Consider the following 21,834-nt stretch of genomic DNA (forward strand, 5'->3'; position numbering starts at 1 on the left):
GAGTTTTCTTACGCTTACACAAAAATGGTCACAGCAGCTTTCTTCATAATAGTCCAAAGTGGGAAAACAATTGAAATGTCCTTTAGCAAGAGAATAGATAAACATGTGGTGTAGCCACACAATGAAATATTACTCAGCAATGAAAAAGAATGAATGACTGACACATGCTACAACATGGATGAATCTCAAAAACAATGTGCTGAGTGAAAGGAACCAGACAAAAATGAGTACAAAAATGAGTCTGATTCCATTTGTGTGAAGTTCAGGATTATAACTTCTAATGAAAGGCTTTCAGGACAATTTGATTTTGCATGCCTAAGATGTTTGGGGAAATTTCTTCTCCTTTCAGAAAAACATTTCTATAAAACATAAGATGGCAAAGAGGTGGAAGAAAAATTAATGCCAGCAGTTCAGCTTTGCCTAAGTGAGAAACATTTACTTAGCATTCCTTGTTTCTGCAGTGAGTAATGGAATTATGTGATATCTCATTATTTCCTTTCCTTTTGTTTGCTCTTTGGATTCTAACTCGTAAGAGGTAATAATGTAGCTAAATGCCACTTACAAAAGTCAGAAGGGCACTGCAGAGTCAGTGTGCTCATACAAAATCAAACTAACTTAGAATGATTTTGAGTTGCTTCCTCAAAATAAAATTTCTGAATAAATTACAGGCAATATTGGAAAGCGGATGATTTGTTCTTACTGCCGCCATTTCAATCACTACTGGTAGCCACTCTATTCATCTTATCATTTTATCCATTTCCGTAGTGATAAAAGCATGAAGTCATAGCAGGCAGACAGAACTGTACAGAACAGATTAGTGATCACCAGGGGACATGTATGAGGAAGGACAGGGAGGGTACAAATATAAAGGGGTAGCACCAGGGAGTTCCTCTGTGGTAATGGAACAGTTCTATATCTTGGTGTGTTTACATGAATCTAGTTATGGGATGAAATTGGATAGACATGCACACTTGATTTTATGTAAAAAATGGTGAAAATGAACAAGGTCTGTAGTGTACCTAATAGTACTCTAGCAATGTCAATTTCTTGTTTTTTGATATTATACTACAGTTATATAAAATATCACCGTTAGGAGAAGCTGAGTGAAACATTTACAAGACTGTGTGCTATTTTCATAAATTTCTGGAAACCTCCAATTATGTCAAAATATCAAGTTTAAAAATTATAATAGGCAACAATAACCAAGCCTCACCCTTTTTTGTGGGGTGAGGTGGGAATGAAAGAGGAGGTGCTCATGGGGCAGGCAGCCTAAATACTTTCTCCTAGAGGGTAGTATATATGGTTCTTCTTAATGGTGAGCCAAAACATCAGTTCCTGCCTCTGGTTTAGATGTTACACAGTTATTAGATTAAAATATAGCTAATAAGATAACTATACTATAGCGGGCATACTGTAAATAGAACACACTAATTTTCACAAGAGTATGTGAAAGTTACATCTGATAGATCTCCAGACTGACAGCACCTCATATGATAAATTCTACTTTTGTCTGTGCTGTCGGTATCTGGCTCCACCAATGTATTTGCCCATGAACTTGCTTCAGGCAATTTATAGAACAGAATTCTTCCCTCTAGCATCATTATCTGCTAAAAAAACAGTTATTGCATGTACATGACAGGAAACTTTGGAAATACGATAAACAGTAGGAAAAATTGCCTATAATCTCGCCATGCAGAAATAAACACCGCTGATGGAGTAGTCCCCCCTTATCCGTAGGGCATATGTTCCAAAACTTCCAGGGGATGCCTGAAACTATGGAGAATACTGAACCCTGTATACACAATTTTTTTTATATACATATGTGCTTATGATAAAGTTTAATTTATAAATTAGGCACAGTAGGCCGGGCGCAGTGGCTCGCGCCTGTAATCCCAGCTCTTTGGGAGGCCAAGGTGGGTGGATCACGAGGTTGGAGTTCGAGACCAGCGTGACCAACATGGTGAAACCCTGTCTCTACTAAAAATACAAAAATTAGCTGGGCGTGGTGGCGCGTGCCTGTAATCCCAGCTACTCAGGAGGCTGAGGCAGGAGAATCACTTGAACCCAGGAGGCAGAGGTTGCAGTGAACCGAGATTGTGCCATTGCACTCTAGCCTGGGTGACAGAACGAGACTCCATCTCAAAAAATAAATAAATAAAAATAAATAAATAAATTAGGCACAGTAGGAGATTAACAATAATAGAACAGTTATAACAATATGTCATAAAAGTTATGTGAATGTGACCCCTCTTTCTTGTCATTCTACTTACTACACACTGTGGCCATAACTTTTGCAGTTTTGAGGTACAACAGCGAAACTAACAGATTGCTTTTCCTTCTTCACAATATCACGATTCATTCTTGCTGTAGATATTAGCAGCCTCGGTGTATGATTTTTTCTTTTTTTATTAAGTTGAGAAGTTTCACCTTTTCATTTAATGGAAGCACCTTACATCTTCTCTTTGGCATATCCAAATTGCCAGCATCACTACCCTTGCACTTTGTGGCCATTATGCAATAAAATAAGGGTTACTTGAACACAAGCACAGTGATAACTATGACAGCACTGTGATAACTGTGATAACGCATATGGCCACAAAGTAACTGATGGGTGGTAGCATCTACAGTGCGGATATGCTGGACGAAGGGATGATTCACATCCCGGGTTGAATGGAGCAGGACAGTAACAAAATCTCATCACACTACTCAGAATGGCATGCTGTTTAAACTTATAAATTATTCATTTCTGGAATTTTCCATTTAATATCTTCAGACTGCAGTTGACTGTGGACAACTGAAACCACAGAAAGTGAAACTACTGATAAGGGGAGTCTACAATATTTGGTGCATATTATTCCAATCTTTTTCTCTGTGCACAGAAATGCTTTTAAAAATGAATATTAAAGCATACTTTTTATAAACTTATTGATATGTGCACAATACATTTCCCCCAGATCATTCAGTACCTTTCCACCGCTTGATTTAATGACTGCATGGAATTGTACCCTGTGAATGAACTTACAGCATGTTAACCAGTCTATGATTGGACATTGGGCCATTTCCAGTTTTCCATTAGGAACAGTGTTGTGATGAACTATCTTTGTGCACATTAATGATTATTTCCTAGGATAAAGTCTTAGAAGTGCAATTGCTGGGTAGTCAAAATGTAAAAGCTTTCCATTTATATTGCCTAAGTGCTCTGCAGAAAAATATGCATCATTTTCAAAAATGAAAATTGTAAACCAAAACCTATTTGAACAACAAGATGCTCTATGTGAAGGGAAATTTAGGATCAGTTTCTTTAGAGTGATTCATCCCTCCTTAGAGGCAAATTGCTATTACCAAGTAGATGTAATGTTTTTACAGAAAAAAGAGTAACATTCAAAATATCTAAATAAACCAGCCATGCAAGAATATTTTGCTATTTTCTATTTTTGTTAATCAGTGAGAACAAAATAACTTACTAGCATAAAAAGATAAGTAGAATGACATGCCACTAATGGGGAATGGGGTATTTTCATAGAGCTACATTTCCCTCTTTGATATTCATTAAAATATATTTTTGATTATTTATTTTTAAGCATTTTTCTTGTGCACATATACTACTTAATAAAGGAGAAGGAGCAAACATTTTAAAAATGGAGAAAATGTACTGTAGTCGTCATAATGTTGCTGAATGCTGTTGCATTTTTCTAGCTGTGAATGTCCTGTCTATGCTAGTGGGAATGGAGGTCAGGATTCTAGATTAAAGGTTACCTTTGATTAGGCATCTCTAGTCATTTGCTGGAACACCTCAAATGTATCTTTTTCTGTATTTCTATCTGGGTGAAAGTGTCCATTTGATTGATTAGATAACCATCAAACACAACTTGATCTTTCTTGTTGTGCAGCTAAGTCCTTAAAAAGAGGCTCCTTCTTGTGCTGCCACCTTCAAATAATTATGATCATTGTTTTTGGAAACAAGGCTTGGGTAATTTTAAAATAAAAAGTCTGAACTTTTAAGTAGGCCATGTATCATCTAGTTTTTTTTATTAGCTTCAAATAACAATCAATGAGTGTACCCTAGAAAACAAGATATTTTGTTCCTGTATTGATTCCCCACACTGGAAAGCTGTTAAATGTTTAGATGCTGGAAAAGCAACAAGACTAATCCATGAGTGTCTGACATTTTTTTCTTCTTAATTGTAAGCGCACCATTTTATATAGTATGTAAGTGGTGGTGACATTTTGTTTGAATATAGTTTATGAGATTACGGGTACAAAGACCTGTTTTCCTTTCAATTCTGTGCTGATATTTTCTATGATTGTGTTTTATCAATGTCATTGAAATTTCCCTCAAAGAGAAATTCCTTAGGAATCTCCTTGGAATTGGCATTAAATACTCTTTATTGAAAGAGAGATTTGTTTTCTTTTATGAAATTGTTTTCTTCTGCCTCTGTCTATTGGCTAATTATGGGACTTCTGTTTTTCATTTCCATTTTAATGTAATCCTTTCTAAGTTGAAAACAGCCTTGCAAAGAAACTCGCAGGGCATTCCAAGTGCAAAGAGTTCCTCTAACCTAGAATGAATTTTGCAGCATCTGGGAATGGCATTTTTTTTACCTGTTCTGAATTAAGGTATTTCTGTGTCATAGTGTAAATTTGGTTGCAAGTATTAAATACTAACTCCTATTCTGGAAAGAATGCAATCATAATTTAAGAACACATTTTTCACCCAAAGGGGTGCCCTCTGAGTTTATCTACTCTCACTTGTACCCTGTGCTTTCACTTTCCTGTAAACTCATTATCTGAACCCCACCCCCACCCTGGCCCTTCTGAAATTTTTGTAAAATTGAAAGGAACTGTTTTTCCTGATGACAAGTGAGGCTTCATTTGAAAGGAGATTTATGATAGGTTTGCATGAGCAAAAATTGTGTAGTTTTCTAAAGATTTCATACATATACTCTTTAAAAGTTCTATATGTTTATTTATATATTAGACATATATGTATATCTCCTCGACTTGGACTTTTACATTTTTAACAAGCACTATTAAAAATTGAATGTAAACTTGAAATTTAATGCAAAGGAAATTTAGTTTAAATCTGACCACTGAAGAATCATTCATTTGGCTAAGTCTTCTTTTAATCTAGATTTTTTTCTTCAATTAGCATTTCATACACCTGTTGAGAAATTTTTGTGACAAAGACACTTTCATGTCTTTCATATCAAGGATATTCGTGTGATATCTAAATTTATAGCTATACTGTGCTTAAACTCAACATATGAAAATTCATATTTTAAAATAGAAGGTGATTGCTTAAGAGTCAGCCTGGTGGACATGAATTATTCACAAAAATACAAACTACCCTTAGTTTCACATACCACGTTGATACAGTAAGGAATAGCTGAAATTCTTGTGTAATGTCTGTATTAAAATATTCTTCATTTATGCTTTGTTGCACTTAAACGTGATTAAAATGCTAGTGTATTGAAAATGATTGCTCTTTGTTACCTGCAAACTTATGTGTTCCTACTTTCTTTTTCTCCAACAGATATAAGCTTACCAAAGTCAGCAACAATATGCTACACAGCTGCTTTGCTCAAAGCAAGAGCTGTTTCTGACAAGTAAGTGAATAATAGCTTGTGCAGTACTAATGCCTGACCGGAATTGAGATGTGTTGCCTCTGAGGGCTTTCTCTGGAAGTTTCTCTTAGTCTATGAGACCCCTGCTTATAAGCATGCATTTTCCAAAACCTGCTGTTCTTTTCTTTCACTATTGGAAGGAGGGAATGTATATCCTCAGGTAATGTAAGGGTGTGTAAAGGTATCCTAAAGCAGGATTTATTTGAAATTCCATGCTTCTGAGATGAGTTTTTTGGTGTGAGACAGTAGATACCAAAACACCTGCTTGGGACTTACACAGAATACCATCCTTCTATTCGTTTTTTGCACATTCCTCTCCCTTCAGCGGTCCATAACTGAGTAGTGTCATACACACGTGGAATGTGGCAGACGGGATGGTCATCTCTCATTCTTTGCCTCATCAACTTCAAATTAGCCCCCCACTGGTCTGTTAACTTTGAGTTGCCATCTCAATGGGACGTTTGCCTATTTTGTTCAGGCAGGTGACTATGGCATATAGACTTTTCATAAGCATCCAAGGATGCCTGTCAGATGAAAGAGCATAGATGGCTTAACTGCTTTTGAGTTCATAAACTCTTACGCTTCCCCAATATAATCCCTCTGTGGCATCGAAAGCAGAGAACAGGAAACCAGCCTCTGCTGTATCAGACAGGTTTGCTGTTAAGTGTGTGTACACTTCAAGACCAAAGTAATTTTCTTTCATTCTTTTTTATCCTGTAGATCGCCAGTACCTACTGCAACATCTTTTCTCCCTACACAGCGACTCCAGCTTGGGAGGGCAGGGCCAGGGTTGTCACAGCTTCCCCTGTGGTGTCTGCCTGCCAAGCACAGCTCTGGAGTTAGCCCTGGGTGTGAGGTGAGAAAGAGATTGCATGGTCTGGTTTTTTTCATTCACTTGGGCAGGTGTCTCGCCCGCAGTTTGGGCATGCACACGCCCCCTGCCGGAATGGCCCCAAGCAGGCTTGCCTGCTGCTGAAGCTGCAACGATTTAACCTCCATCGCAGCACTGACATTGGGTGGGAGGCCTCCTTTCAAATCCTTCCCAGTTCTGTTTTTAACCAAGTGCGCTCTTCTGTAACCTAGTTTTCTCTTTTTCCTACACTGTCTGCCCTTGTCAGTCCTACCTCTTCCCCTGACCTGAGCAGGTACCTCGTAGAAGACTTAGATTAGCTATTTAGACAGAAACTTGACAGCCGAATTTAACTCCTGCCATGACTAGATGCAAGCACGCTTTCTGTTTCTGCTGGGGTTTTTGCTGGCCTCGGTCCGTGGGGTCACTCAGAGGTTCCATGCAGTAGAAGTTTGGAGAGCTCATGCTATTGGCTCACTGTGGTTTTATGGGCCCTTGATGTGTAGATGCTTTCGGGTTGATGCCCAAGCAGTGGTCCCAACTGGATGGTTTTTGTCTTTCTGCTTTTCAGATTCTCTCCTGAGGCTGCATCTCGGCGGGGGCTGAGCACAGCAGAGATGAATGCAGTAGAGGCCATTCATAGAGCTGTGGAATTCAATCCTCATGTGCCAAAAGTGAGTCTGTGGAATCCCCACAGGAACTCGTTATGATAGCAGAGAAAGCATTCATTGACCACAGTGTCGTATCTCAAGTACACCGGTTATAAAAAAATGAATTGCAACCAACAAATGTTGAGGCCCTGTATAGTATATGGGCACCAGCCTCATTTTAAGCAAAAGCTACACTCCAGAGGCTTTGAGGCAGATTTCCAGACTTCACTTAATAAGGGTAAATCGATAGACCTCACTTAGGCAGGCCAGGAAGCCTGAAATTGGCAAAAAGTAGATATCCCAGGAGTGTTGATGCATTTGACAGGAATTTCACACCAATTATGGTCTCACATAGACCAAACTCAGGAAATAAATGTTGTTGTGAATAAAACTGGTAAAAAAAAAAAATACTAATGTGGCATTCCATGTCTCTGTAAATAAATGACAGTAATCAGTATTGGCAAGAAAATAATAGAGAAAACTTCAAAATATGAAGAAGTATTTTGCTTTGTACCGTTTTAATAAGTATATATAGTAGAAAATATTTGTCTTAGTTATTAACCACATGGTTGACCAATTTATAAATACCAATATTTCCAATTTTTTTTTTCTGAAATTGGTTTTAAGGGAATCACATCAGAGCAGGGAATATTTCTGTAATCTTTTATTCAGGAGATGAATGTGTATTTATTATTTACCTATATTTAACTCCCTGCTCTTTTAGTATCTACATGCTGTATTACGTAATTATCATCTTCTCTGAGGGAGGAAAAAAAGTAGCTGAGAGCCACTTTCAGTTCCGTTATTAAATATATTTTGACCTCTAAGAAACTTCGTGTGGTTCACCTCAGGTATGACAAGCCATAACTTCCTTGGCAAAATGTCTGATGAAGACTTACTGGTGAAAAATAACAAAGGAAGGCTGTTTGACTTGTGTTGTAGCCCTATAGCAAAAGGGTGGGGGGGTATGAGTGAGAGAGAGAGAGATGGTTTATGGAGTTAACTACTTTATTTTGTTGATATTCAGAGTGACAGAGATAAGTGATCTAATACCATTCCTGGGATTTTACTCAAGTCTAGGTCATTTTTTTCACTTAGCAGGAAATTGAAGAGTGGTTCACTATGCCACATTTGCATAAGGATGTATTTGTTCATTAGGCCTAATGGGTAATGACCAACATAGTAGTTGTAGATTTATGTATTGTCTATATGGTGCTATAACTATATCTCGTTATACAATATTTTTCACCTAAGCTAAAAACATTTATTCCACTTTGACTAAAATTATAACTAATCATGAAAAAATTATCCTGAATTACAGTAAACTGAGGTCATCTATGAATACTTATTGAATGCCGTTCTCTACAGAGCTATTCAGTAAGCATAAATAAGGCTCTTTTAGAAGTAGAATTGAGCAATAAGTTCTGGATTCTGAGGCAAAAGCTTGTGTTCCACTTGTGATTCTGTCATTTATCAGCCATTGGACATTGGGCTTAGCATCTCTCAGCTCAAAGTTGTCCCTCATCTTTAAATGAAGATGGGATATAAGCCCTGCCTATCTTCTGTGGTAAAGATCAAGTGAGGTTATATATTTGAAGTTCTTTGAAAACATTTGAGCACCATTTATTTGTAAATTATTAAGATTTTTGATGATTTTAATATCAAAAATTTTTGATAATTATTAAGAATTTTGATAACGGTTGGGGGCTCCTAATATCTAGGAACCAGATCTTTTACCGTGATCCTAACTAGAGCCTTGCAATCCTGGGGCACAAGACAGAAAATCAGTACAGTACTTGTTGGTTAGATATTTTGATTGAAGTAGTCATTTAATGCTATAACACTGGTCCAAGATGGTTAATTGAGCCTCTAGAAGAATATTAAAAGCCCTAAGAAACACTTTAAGGCTGCCATGGAACAATTTGACACAGTTAACTAGGATTCCACCTGCAAAATAGAATTATCCTAAAAGTGGAAACATTTCAAATATTTGATTGCTCTCTACTTTCTAATCATGAAACTGAGAGAAGGCAGGGTAAACTACCTACGTAAACTGACTCTCCAGCACTTTGCTTTATTGGCGATTGTGCTGAGGGGGAGATGTGTTTCCAGATCCTCTTCGTCAATCAGAATTTCCGTGGGGAATGGGTCCTGGGATTCACTGGCCCCATCTGTCAAGAATTAGCCACAGATTTCTAATATACAGTATGCAGTGTGCTCTAAACATCTAACTTTAGCAAACACACACACACACACACACACACACACACACACACACACACACACGGTGCCTTGGAGGCAGAGAATAATAGCCTGAGTTCTAATGAGACATCGGTGAAGGTTACAAACTCTTGGACTCTTAGCAAAAGAAGGGTCCTTAAAGATCATCTAGGTCACCTTCCCATCCTAACCTTGACTCTCTCCTTATAATGATACTGTGATAATCATTTTTATTATTGGTTTCTTTTGAATGTTATGTGCCAAGCACAGTGCTAACTGAAGTACTTAAGCCCTCTCACTTATTTTTCATAACGACTCAGTGAAGTGTATTATATTATTATCCCTATTATATGGATGAGGGCACTGAAGGTTTGGAGAGGTTAAATAATCTGCTCATGGTCATACAGCAAATAAATGACAGAGCCTGAACCAATTCTGGGTTATCTACTCTTAAATGTTGCCCTTTACTGCCTCCCATACCCCACCAGGAAACAGACCAGCCTAGGCTTGGACCCTTCAAATGCTGGCGGGCCACTGCTTCCTAAGACATTCAATCCCTTAAGGACAATTCAGGTTTCTTCAGGATATCTTAAATGATATGACTTCCATGGCTTCTTTTTCTCTATCACAGGAAGTTGTCAGTGGTCTACCACAGGAATTTTTAGTATCTACATGCTGTATTACATAATTGTCATCTTCTCTGAGGGAGAAAAAAATACCAAATAGAGTAACTGAGAACTGCCTTCCATACATTTCCAGCTTCACTTCATCTGGTATCCCATTAAGCAAAGATACATAGGTAGTATTTCACCATCCAATGGTAAATACTAGTCATTTACCTTTGGAGGGCTACTCTTAGGAACTCTCTTCACTTATAGACATGAGGAGTAGGGAGGAAGTGTTGCTCCTTACCACATCACAGGACTGGGAAATAAATAAGAACAGTAAAAACCCTTGTCTCTGTTCTGAAGCGGAGCCCCTTAAGTGGTCAGATGGATGCAAAACACTAGAATTTCTGAAGTATTAGATTGCAGCAAACTAGTAAAGAAGAAGCAAACACATAGCCTCATCATTACCAACAGAATTGTCACTCCCTCCTGAGAAACTGTAGCTGTGCCGCCAGCTCCCATAGGAAAAGGCATAAACTCCTTCTGAGATTCTTCAGTGCCCTTCATAATCTGACCCAACTTGTTTTTCATTTTTTCCACCTCATTACTATTTGTTCATCATTCCAGAAACATTCTCTTTCCTTTCCCTCTTCACTTCCTCTGAGGAAACCCTGTTGCCCCTTCACCACCACCATTGAGAGTCACCAGGAAGCTTGTTCTTCTTCATCAGAAGTAGTCTGTCCCCTCCGTGGTCTCTCACTATAATGCTTGTACTTGCTGTTTACCTTTTTTTGAGGAAAATTGGGGATGTTAATGATGCTGGTGATTTTCAACAACTGAGAACAAAAGAAGACAAAGAAATATCAAATCCATTAGAGGATGTTTTCCATTTAATGGGATTAAAATAGCTTTGCATGTAAAGAAAATTCCATTCATGTAATGCTGGACAAACAAAGGACTGCCGTCATCATGGTTCTATACCTTCATCTTTGTATTGTTACAGTTTATTGGATTTGGGGCCTTGTTTCTGCAGATATGCTCCATGCTCACCCTGCTTTTCCTCAGCAGTCTTGAGATTTACATTGGGGTGGGGATGAGGGAGACATTTCTATCAGTGACCCATCAACTACACAGACCTGGGTTAACCAGAGCTTATGTGCTCTTAGTATGCTGCAGCCACACTGCAAACCTTTCACTGCGAGGAGACACATTTTTGTTTTGGAGGATGTTACATTAACTCCTTCAGGGTACCAAAGATAAACTTCCATTTTCTGACAAGTTTCCAAAAGGTGGGCTAAATTATTTGTTTGTTACAGGCAGTATTAGATATGTCTTTTGCTCTATAGTGGTATTATAAAAAAAAATCTACTTATATTTAAGACTATTTCTAGCCTTGTTTCCTATGTATTTCAAATACTTTTACTATTTTAAAAAAATTAGCATAGGGCTCTTAACATGGACTTTATGGTTGGGTATGGGAGGTATATTTGTTTCTGAGGGGGGATTATCAGATTTTCAGAGTTCTTTAACCTTAAAAAGGTTATCCTTCAACTTACAGTTCAAGTATTTTATCCGTGTGCCTTCAGACTCTTTTAAGGCAGTTTCTATAACTGGATACTTCTGTTTTGGATACTTCTTTTTTATGGGTGTGAGGTAAAAAAACATGTAACATGAGATCTACCCTCTTAACAAATTTTTAGGTGTACAGTACAATCTTGTTAACTGTATTAGTCCATTCTCATGCTGCAAATAAAGACATACTCAAGACTAAGTGATTTATGGAGGAAAGAGGTTTAATTGACTCACAGTTCAGCACGGCTAGGGAGGCCTCAGGAAACTTACATTCATAGTGGAAGGGGAAGTAAACACGTCCTTTTTCACATGACGGCAGGAAGCAGAAGAATGAGCAAAAGGGGAAAAAGCCCCTTATAAAACCGTCAGATCTCATGAAAACTCACTATCATGAGAACAGCATGCTGATAACCGCTCCCGTGATTCAGTTACCTCCCACCAGGTCTCTCCCACTACACATGGGGATTATGGGAAGTATAATTCAAGAAGAGATTTGGGTGGGAACACAGCCAAACCATATCATTAACTATATGCACATCACTGTACAGTAATCTCCAGAACTTTTTCATCTTGCACGACTGAAACTCTATTCTTATTGAACAGCAACTCCTCATTTTCCCCTCCCCACAGCCCCTGGCAAGCACCATTATACTCTCTGCTTCTATGAATTTGACTACTTTAGATACCTCATATCAGTGGAATCATGTATTTGTCTTTCTGTGACTGGCTTATTTTACTTAGCATAATGTCCTCAAGGTTCATCTGTGTTCTAGCCACCATATGACAGAATTTTCTTCTTTTTAAAGACCAAAAATTATTCCACTGTATGTATATGCCACATTGTCTTTATCCACTCATCTGTCCATGGACATTTAGGTTATTTCCGTCTCTTGGCTATTGTGAATAATGCTGCAATGAAAATAGTAGTGCAAATATTCTCCTCAAGATCCTGCTATCACTTATTTTGAATGAATACCCAGAAGGGGGAATGACTGGATCATATAGTGGTGATTCTATTTTTGATTTTTTGAGAAACTTCCAAACTGTTTTCCTTAGTGGCTGTACCATTTTACATTCCCACCAACAGTGCACAAGGGTTCCAGTTTTTCCACAAACTTGCCAACCCTTGTTATTTTCTTGAGAGTGGCCATCCTAACACGTCAGGTAAAATTTTTTTGTGGTTTTGATTTGCATTTCTCTGCTTGTTAGTGATGTTGAGCATCTTTTCATATACCAGTTGGTCATTCGTATATCTTCTTGGAGAAATGTCTATATGAGTCTTTTGCCAAGTTTTAAATCAGATAATCAGATTGTTGGGCTTTTTTTTTTTTTTTTTTGCTATTGAGTTGTAGGAGTTGCTTATATGTTTTCAATATTAACCCCTTATTAGATAAATGGTTTGCAGATATTTTCTCTATTCCACAGGTTACCTTTTCACTCTGTTGATTGTTTTCTTTGCTACACAGAAGCATTTCAGTTTGATGTAGTCCCACTTGTGTATTTTTGCTTTTGTTGCTTGTGCTTTTGGTGTCATATCTAAGAAATCATTGCTAAAACTAATGTCATGAAGTTTTTCCCTCCTTTACTTTCTTCTAGGAGTTTTGTAGTTTACATTTAAATTTTTAATGCATTTTGAGTTGATTTTTGTGTATGGTGTAAGATAAGAGTTCAATTTCATTCTGTTACATTTTGTTGAAGAGAATTATCTACTTCTTCCCTCTTTCCCACCCCCTGACGCAAGGCAGGGTTGTACTCTGTCACCCAGGCTGGAGTGCAATGACACAATCATAGCTCATTATAATCTCAAACTCAAGGGCTCAAGGGATCCTCCAGCCTCAGCCTCTAGAGTAGCTGGGACTATAGGTATGCACCCCTACACTCAGCCAGCTTTTAAAAATTTTTAGTAGAGACGAAATCTCTGTTGCCCAAGTTGTGCCTCAAGCAGTCCTTCTACCTCGTCCTCCCAAAGTGCTGGGATTATGGGTGTGAGGGACTGTGCACACAGCGTAATCTACTTCTTGAGTCCTCCATGGTAGATATCAAATTGATATGACCGGTTAACTTCTATAATGAACCTCTTTGGGCAAGAAGATTTTTTAGTCAGGATTATTTCCTTAGGGTAGATTTAAAGAATGGGAATTACTAAGTCATGTGTAGAAGCACTTAAGGCTCTTGATATTGCCAAACTACTTGCCAAAAAAGATTATAGCAGTTTAAATCAGCAGACAACTCCTTCGTCACCATTTTATCATACCCTCACTGTCATTGAGCAGTTTGTTTAAAAAAGAAAGAAGGGGAGCAATAAATATTTATGAACCTATGAAGTACAAATGGAATTTTGTTCTTTTAGTCCGCATTTCTTTGCCACTACTAGTTTGGTAGAACATTGTTAGCCATTTGTATTTATTCCTTTCTGAATTGTGAGGCAAAACATTATAATAACAGAGCAAGGAATAATGACCTAAAGGTAAGGAGAGCTATGAAGTATCACTGAAAGGGTTCATCACGCCTGTAATTCCAGCATTTTGGGAGGCTGAGGCAGGAAGATCGCTTGAGTCTAGGAGTTTGAGACCAACCTGGCAATGCAGTGAGACCTAATCTCCACAAACAAAAAAATTAGCTGGGTGTGGTGGCATACGCCCGTAATCCTAGCTACTCGGGAGGCTGAGCCAGAAGGTCAACACTGCAGTGAGCCATGATTGTGCTACTGCACCACAGCCTGGGTGACAGAAAGAGACTTTGCTTCTAAAAAAGAGAAAAGCTCAGAAGTGTTCAGAACAATGACTCCCGTTACTTCCTGTCCACAGGACTGGAATAAAGTATGGGAGGAGGGAGTTAATTAGTTTCCTGCCCATTCTTGTTTTGATGAAATGAGGATAAAAGTAATGGCTTCACAGGACTGATGACAGGTAAATGAAATTACATCGTGTAATTCATTCAGTACCTGTTCCATACATGTTGGCCCCTTCATTGTCTCTTCCTTTTTACCTCCCGTTCTATTTCTGTGCTTGCAGGCTAGGTGGAAATAGAGGCTGCCTAGAAACATGCATTAACAGGTGCTTCTTGGGCCACCCTAGCCTGAAGAAGGACAACCAGAGAGTATAACAGTGGCACCTCAATGCCTTGGCCTTGAGGACCCTCAGGGTCCCTTCAGGCCTCCAGATTTGAGGGGAGGCTCTAGCATGTTCTGGCTGCAGCTGTTGTCTTCAGGGATTCTGCAGCTTGTAGCTGCTTGGTAAGTTCTTTGCTTGTGGCTGATTGTTACCCATTTCCGACCTGTGTCTTATATTCTTGTTCTGAGCCTGGTACCATCCCTGCTCCCTGCCAACCCACTCCCATCAGGTCCTCTACCCCAACACAACACTTCACGTCTGGTGTGAAACTTGCCCATACGCAGGCCCCTTCCTCTCCCTGTTGCACCTGCCTCCTCAGGTGGAACAGGCCTGAAAGCCTGTCCTAGGCATGCATGAGGTTGCCTCATAAAACATCACCATGTCTTCTACTTTGATTATAGAGGGAGGTGTCCCCACTGTTATGGAGGCTGAGGCCACCCCTGTCTTTCCGTTATATAACTCATATTTCCCTGTCTGAGTAATCAAGATTGTAGGGCTACATTAACAGTCCCTAATACACACATACATACACCAAACCCATCAGCATTGACTCCCCCAGCGAAATGTTTCCAGATTCTATTAAGTTTTCGCTCTTTCAAAGCTTTTCCTCTTCAGCCTATAAAAAGCAAGCAGCTATTTGTTTCATTCCCAGGGGTACTTCTACCAGTTGGAGCTGGGCTGTTGGAGACATCTCCACTGCCTACCACCAGGACAAGCAGAGTGGTGTGAGTGGAAGAGAGAGAGGTGGCAGGGAAATCTCCCTTAGTGTGAGCTGTGTGGTCAGGGGTCCCAGGTGCCCACAGTCATAGAGGAGGTGGGGCCCACTTGAAAATCACTAGATGCTTTTTTCAGACCAGGCCTGAGTGGTTTTTTGTCTCCCAGCCTGGGTTGCTTATATCTCCTTCCTCCCTGCCCCTGCACCCTCTGTCTTGGTGCCTGTTCTCATTATCAGAGTTGGTAAGGCTCTCATGCCCTCAGAAGAGGAATTCTTCCATTTCCTCCCTCAGCTGGAAGCCACACACCTTGCTAGGTCTCCTGTCAACCACAACATATTTGAACTACTTTTACTTATGCAGGATCACTCTGCTCTAATAGAATAACCAGGAGGCATCCCTGCAACTTTACTTCATGCTGGAGGGGCTAACCTTCCTGCTTCTGTCCACCAGCTTCTCTAGTCTCCAAAGGTGTACAATTCTGAAGCAGAGTCCTCTTTTCCCTCCCAGCAGCGCATTCAGCTAGCACTTATTGAGCGCTAATTATGTGCCAGCCACTGGGACGCTGGTCAGAACAGTGATGCATGCTCTCAAGAAGTGCCCAGTCATTAAGAAGACAGACCGGGCCATGCCCCTGTGAGGCAGGCAGAGTGCTGCTGGGCCCACCAGAACGAGGCAACCAGCTCACAGTCAGAGTTGGGGCAGATAGCCCAGGTGCTCTGTAACTCCTGGAAGCCAGATCCTGTACTTTGCTGTTATAAACATTCTCCAAGTGTGCAGTGGTAGGGGAGTGGCCTGGCTGTATACAGAATGCCCAAACCTTCCACTCAACTCTGAAAACCTTGAACGTTGTGGTCCCCAGAATTGAGCCTTGGCTGATAGGAAATCCTGACCTGGTCATTACCACCAAGGAGGGCTTCCCAAGTCACGGGTCTTCACTACCACACACAGGCCTCCAATGGCCAGCTTGTGCTTAAACCATCTAGTGTTTACTTCTACAAAAACAAACAATTTTTAACTTTTTTAAAGCAATAAACATTTTTCCTCTCCTAATTCAGTCTTACATGAAACCTTAAAGTAGATGTAGGCCTACTCTGGTTGAAACTGGAATGAGAAGTCTGGTAGCCAGCAACCCCAAGGCCCCTCTGCATACAGTTCAGAAAATAACAGATGGGTGTGACCCATCACCACCAGAAAATCCCAAGTTTTTTGAGGTCCCACCCATAGAGGAGGAGGCCTCCCCCCTGCTCTGAGCAGCAGGGTGGGGGCTGCAGAGCCAGTACCAGTTCCTTAGCATGTCCGAGTGCTGTAGACAGAGCTGCTGAGGGGGAAAAAAAAATAAAGAAAATTTGCCAGCACCAACGGGGGATAGCTTTCATCTTAATCTTGCCCCAAATCCCAGAACCAGTAAACCATCTGCTGTCCTCACTGTGCCCGCCCAAGAGGTAGCGGAGGGCACAACGGGCAGTCCCAGAGGGTACCGAGGGGAGGAGGGTGCGACACTCCCAGCACTCATTTCAGCAGCGGGGCAGACTGGGCTTGACACAATATGGAGGTGAGGACCTAGCCCAGTGCATATTTAGCTTTCAAATTATAAGTCTAGGAGTGTGGGAAGTCATGAGAAAATAGAGAGGAAAGAATGAAGAGTGTTATGACAGAAATGCGTTCCCATTAAAAATGTACTTTTTTTAAAAAAAAAAAAGAAAGCTCATCTAATATTAATCTAGAAACTAATTTCATGGGGATTTCACGAGGCTTGTGGAAGAAAACATCATGGTAATTGTATATGCTAATGGAGTACCTACAGGACATTGTTATAGTGATGGAAATTCTGTTTCATGCAAACACTAAAGCAGTCCTCCCTTTATATCTTGGTAAAGCTGATTGACAGAGTATAAAATTGCTTTTTAATCCAATTTAGGAAACAAAATGTGTAGTGGGTTTTAGCATTTTAAAATGCTTGAAGCGTGGAAGCAGAAATTCAAAATACCCTGGCAGACTGTCTATGATATTGTATATCAACAGGACATTTTAGAAATATTATTTCGATATAAGTTTCTTTGAATTGAGTCATATTTTGTTCCAAAGCTTTTTTGGATTAGAGTAAGGAGAATGTATTGTGGAAATATGACCCAGAGGAAAATGAACAGAAACCAATTTTTAGCCACATTTCTCAGGAATAGGAAGTTTGTAAGTATCTTTCTTTAACAAAAAGCACTGCAGCTGCTTTCCCCAAGACTACCCCCATACAGGCCACCCCCACCAGGCTCATCACCTCTACTGAGGTCACTCTTATTAAGGCCGCTGCCACCTAGGCCACCAGATCTGTTGGCCTCTTCTCAAACCTCATCCTATTTCATCTCTCCTCAGCATTTGGTCCCACTGACCAACTGCTTTTTATGTTTGTTTTTTTTTCCATGAGACAGGGTCTTGCTCTGTCACCCAGGCTGGAATGCAGTGGTGCTATCATGGCTCACTGCAGCCTCGACCTCCCAAGCTCAAGCAATCCTTCCATCTCAGCCTCCACCTCAGTTTTACCATGTTGCCCAGGCGGGTCTTGAACTCCTGGGCTGAAGAGATTTGCCTGCCTTGGCCTCCCAAAGTGCTGGGATTACAGGTGTGAGCGACTGCCCCCAGCCAGCCTGCTTCTTATGTCTTGAGGCCATCTTGACTCCATGACACCTACTCTCTGTGCCACTCCTGTATGTCAGCACTCTCCTCCTACTCCTTTCCTGCGCTGCCATGCGTTCATGTTTTCCGGGGAGCTCTATTCACTGCCCTCTCCCTCCTTGCTCGAAGCTGTCTTCAGAGATCTCGGGTGCTCCTACTGTGCAGCTTCCACCTCTGGCCCAGAACACCCACACTTGTGTCTCCAGATTCTCTCCTAAGCTCCAGACCTGCAGACCTAGCTGCCTTCAGGCCATTTCTCCAGGGATGTTCTGCAGGTTCTTTAAGCTGTTTTTGTTACCTTCCCCTGCTAAGCCTCTTCCTCCTTTGGTGTCTTTGCCCTAGCTAAGGAGCTCACATTATTCTAGTTTCTTATGCCAAAAATTTGTCACCTTTGGTTCTTTCCCTCACTCTCACATTTAGTCAGGTGCCAAGTCCTGGAGAAGCTCCTCCTCCACCCCGCAATTTTGTCCCCATCACCTGGACTCTAACAGGAGCTTTTTAAGACTTTGCTAATTTCCATCTCTTCCCTATCTGTTGATCCTACACATGACTCACCCATTTCTCTCAAAATTGCAAACTGCACAACTCACTTCCCAATTGCCTATGGCAGTGATTTCCAAACTGTCCTCCTAGGAGAGCCAGGAGGGTTCCCCAGACCTCTCTTGGGTCCCTTCCTCAGATTTCCCCACAGCTTTGTTTTTCATCAGCTTCACAGATTCTAAGTGTTTCCCCCCTCCTCAGTATCTGCAGGGGATTGGTTCCAGGACCTCTCACATATACCAAAATCTGCGCATACTCAAGTCCCCCAGTGGGCCCTGCAGAACCCAACAGAACCTGTGTTATGCAAAAAATCAGCTCTCTGTATATGTAGGTTTCCCATCCCATGAATATTATATTTTCAATCCGTGTTTAGTTGAAAAAAATTTTGTATAAAAGTGAGCCTGTGCAGTTCAAACCCAGGTTGTTCAAGAGCCAACTGTATTCTGTGTCTAAAAGTCTGAAAACCAGTTACTGAAGGTCAGGGCACCCTCTGGAGCAGGTCATGAAGGCCTTTTACAGCCTACTTTTTCTGCTTCACCCCTTTGGAGCGTGGCCTGAGTTCAAATGCAGGTTCTGCCACATCCAACTGTGCAACCCTGAACAAGTTACTTCCTAAAGCCTTCATTTTCCCATCTGTGAAACAGGAATAGAAATATTAGCTCTATCACAGAGTTAGTGTTAAGGAGTTATTGAGATAATGCTTGGCATGTGTGTTAGTGTGTAATCAGTGTTGGCAGTTACCATCATGTTAGTACTCAGGCCCCACCAGTTTAGAAACACATCATGCCCTTGGATGCCTTGGTTTGCTTTTGGTAGGCTTTGATGCTTTTGGTATACTTTGCCCGTTAATGCTGGTTTGGAATCCCCCCTCCTCATTTTTTCAGTATAAACTCTTATTTAATTAGTAAAATTGATGTTTTCATTTTTCTGTGAAGCTTCTCAGACACAGTGCTCTCCATTTGCTTCCTTAGTGCTAAGTTTATACATCTTACTAAGGTACTTACCGTGTTGAATTTTATTCTTTCTCCATACATTCTCTTTTTCTCTCTTCTCTCTCTCCCTCCTCTACTCCTACAAAGACTATGGATCATCAAGGTGGGGACCTGACCTGATTCATGTCCATGCCCCTGAGGTACATTATGGGTGCTTCCATATCTGTGTCCTTGGAATACACAAAGGATCCTTCCATATCCATGTCCTTGGATAGGCTGTGGTTGCTCCCATATCTGTACTCTTGAGATACACTGTGGGCCTTCGCATATTTTTTGAATGAAGCAAAGTAACCAATGAATAGATAAGTGAACCAGGAAGAAGCAGGTACCTTGTGATGAGGACCCCTGAGTGGTACTGAAATCACCAGGTTTAATTTGACAATTCAGCTTTGCTTTATGCTTGCCTCCGTATGGGTCAGTTAATGACCCTTGTTAGCCAGGTCTCTTCAACTGATCTGCTACTACAATAAAAGTGCTGAAGTATTTTACCTAAAAACAAACTCAATTATCTGTGGGACATGTATATGTGGAAACCACAAATTACCTCTATAGTAATATGAACATTTAATTTTTTTTGGTAGCAAAAATATCTACTATTCAATGCACGCTTATATGCCAGGTACTATGTGAATGAATGCTTTACATATATTACATAATCTTCAAAAATTAAAACCAGCAATGTGTGTTTTTACTATTTCAGTTTTACAGAGGAGCAAACTGAGGTTCAAAGAAATTAAATAACATGTCCAGGGTCTTGTAGCTAAACAGTAGAGCCAGGATTCCAGTAAGTGATTCAAAGTGGCAGATGGTAGATGACAGGAGGTAAGGCAAGGAATCCTGGTGATGGCTACCTCATTCTCCATCACCGCATGATCTGAGTGAGCCATGGCTACTTGCAGTGTTTTTTTGTCCTGTGCCTGCTTTGTGTCTTACTGATTCCAGGGAGTAAGCAACATTGAAACTCAGACTATGTGGCGTCTCTCCCAAATAGCACTAGCTTTATTCTCGGAACTCTTTATTGATGTTTTAAAGACATCTTTTCTGGTCTTAGGCCATTTTATCAGAGCCAGTTGCACCAAAGCATTGTAGGCATGAAAAAAATTTGCTATCTCCAGTTATCTTTTGTTTGTATGTTTGTGTGTGTGTGTGGTTGTGTGTGTTTTTGATGCAAGTCTAGAAAATAGATTTGTATTACATATATACTTACATGCACGTACATACATATATATAGAGAGAAAAATAAAAATACTTATTACAAGCCAGGCATGGTGGCATATGCCTTATAGTCCCAGTAACTTGGGAGGCTGAGGCAGGAGGATCGCTTGAGCCCAGGAGTTCAAGGCTGCAGTGAGCTATGGTTGCACCACTGCACTCCAGCCTGGACAACAGAGTGAGACCCCATCCCTTAAAAAATGCTTATTATAGAAAACTTGGAAAGCACAGAAAGAGTACAAAAGAAGTTAATCTCCCATTAAAATCAAATATTTAACCACCATGAACATTCCACCTGTGACTTTCCAATGGTTTTTTAATGCCTACCTATACATTTTTATTGTCAAAATAATTAATAATCTGCTATGTAAATTGTTAGGGTACATTGATTTTTTTCCATTTAGCAATGTATGATGAACATTTCCCTGTGCTAATACATATTATTTCACTACCTGGTTTTGGGAGCAACTTAATAGCCATCATTGACTGTGATATAAATTAATTTACCTGTTTTTTTTTCACATTTTGTTTATTCCCATACTTTTGCTAATGATTTCATATGACTTATGCTATTGTTGATATTGAAAATCCCCCAAAAAAAAAGAGTTGTATGAGTTAATTCTTTGGTATTAACATTTATGTGAATGATAACTATGGGATCATTTTCATTCAAATTATTATAGAATTTTAAGATCTTAGCAAAAAGCACTTTAGCAGCCACCCAAGGTAGCCTCTAATAGGCCACATCTCTTCAGCAGTTTCCCTGACAGGTGAGCCAGTCTCCACTCAGAGACCTCCATGAGTAGGCACTGCTCACACCTAAAGACCACAGCTCTCTGCTTCTCTTCATATGCCCTGACTTTGGATGCTCCTGCAGTGGAGGCTGACACAAATAGATTTTGAGAAGTTGCTTCCGAAATTTTTAGAAGCACTGCACTTCAAGATCAGTGTGATTTTATCTGGGAAGGAAGTTAGAGGCAGGATGGCGGGCAAAATAGCACAGAACCAAGCCATTATTATAGATGGACAAAGCGTGTTCTCTGATTTGTGAGCTACAGTTATTCTAATTG

General features: G+C 40.1%; 1 protein-coding gene across 19 annotated transcripts in view; it reads left to right on the forward strand.

Annotated features, from left to right (window-relative positions):
- The window catches only part of ST7 (suppression of tumorigenicity 7), a 275,445-nt gene that overhangs the window by 229,445 nt on the left and 24,166 nt on the right, over positions 1-21,834 (forward strand). For all 19 annotated transcript variants that reach the window (XR_010126973.1, XM_054495525.2, XM_054495527.2 and 16 more), the window contains 2 exons: positions 5,534-5,606; positions 7,046-7,148. Coding sequence is in view for 18 of the 19 variants with exons in the window: in XM_054495525.2 (XP_054351500.1) it covers positions 5,534-5,606; positions 7,046-7,148 (176 nt within the window). In the remaining variant the exon portion in view is untranslated. The remainder of the gene's footprint in view (positions 1-5,533; positions 5,607-7,045; positions 7,149-21,834) is intronic.

This window comes from Pongo pygmaeus, chromosome 6 (assembly GCF_028885625.2).
Source record: "Pongo pygmaeus isolate AG05252 chromosome 6, NHGRI_mPonPyg2-v2.0_pri, whole genome shotgun sequence".
Classification (NCBI taxonomy): Eukaryota; Metazoa; Chordata; class Mammalia; order Primates; family Hominidae; genus Pongo; species Pongo pygmaeus.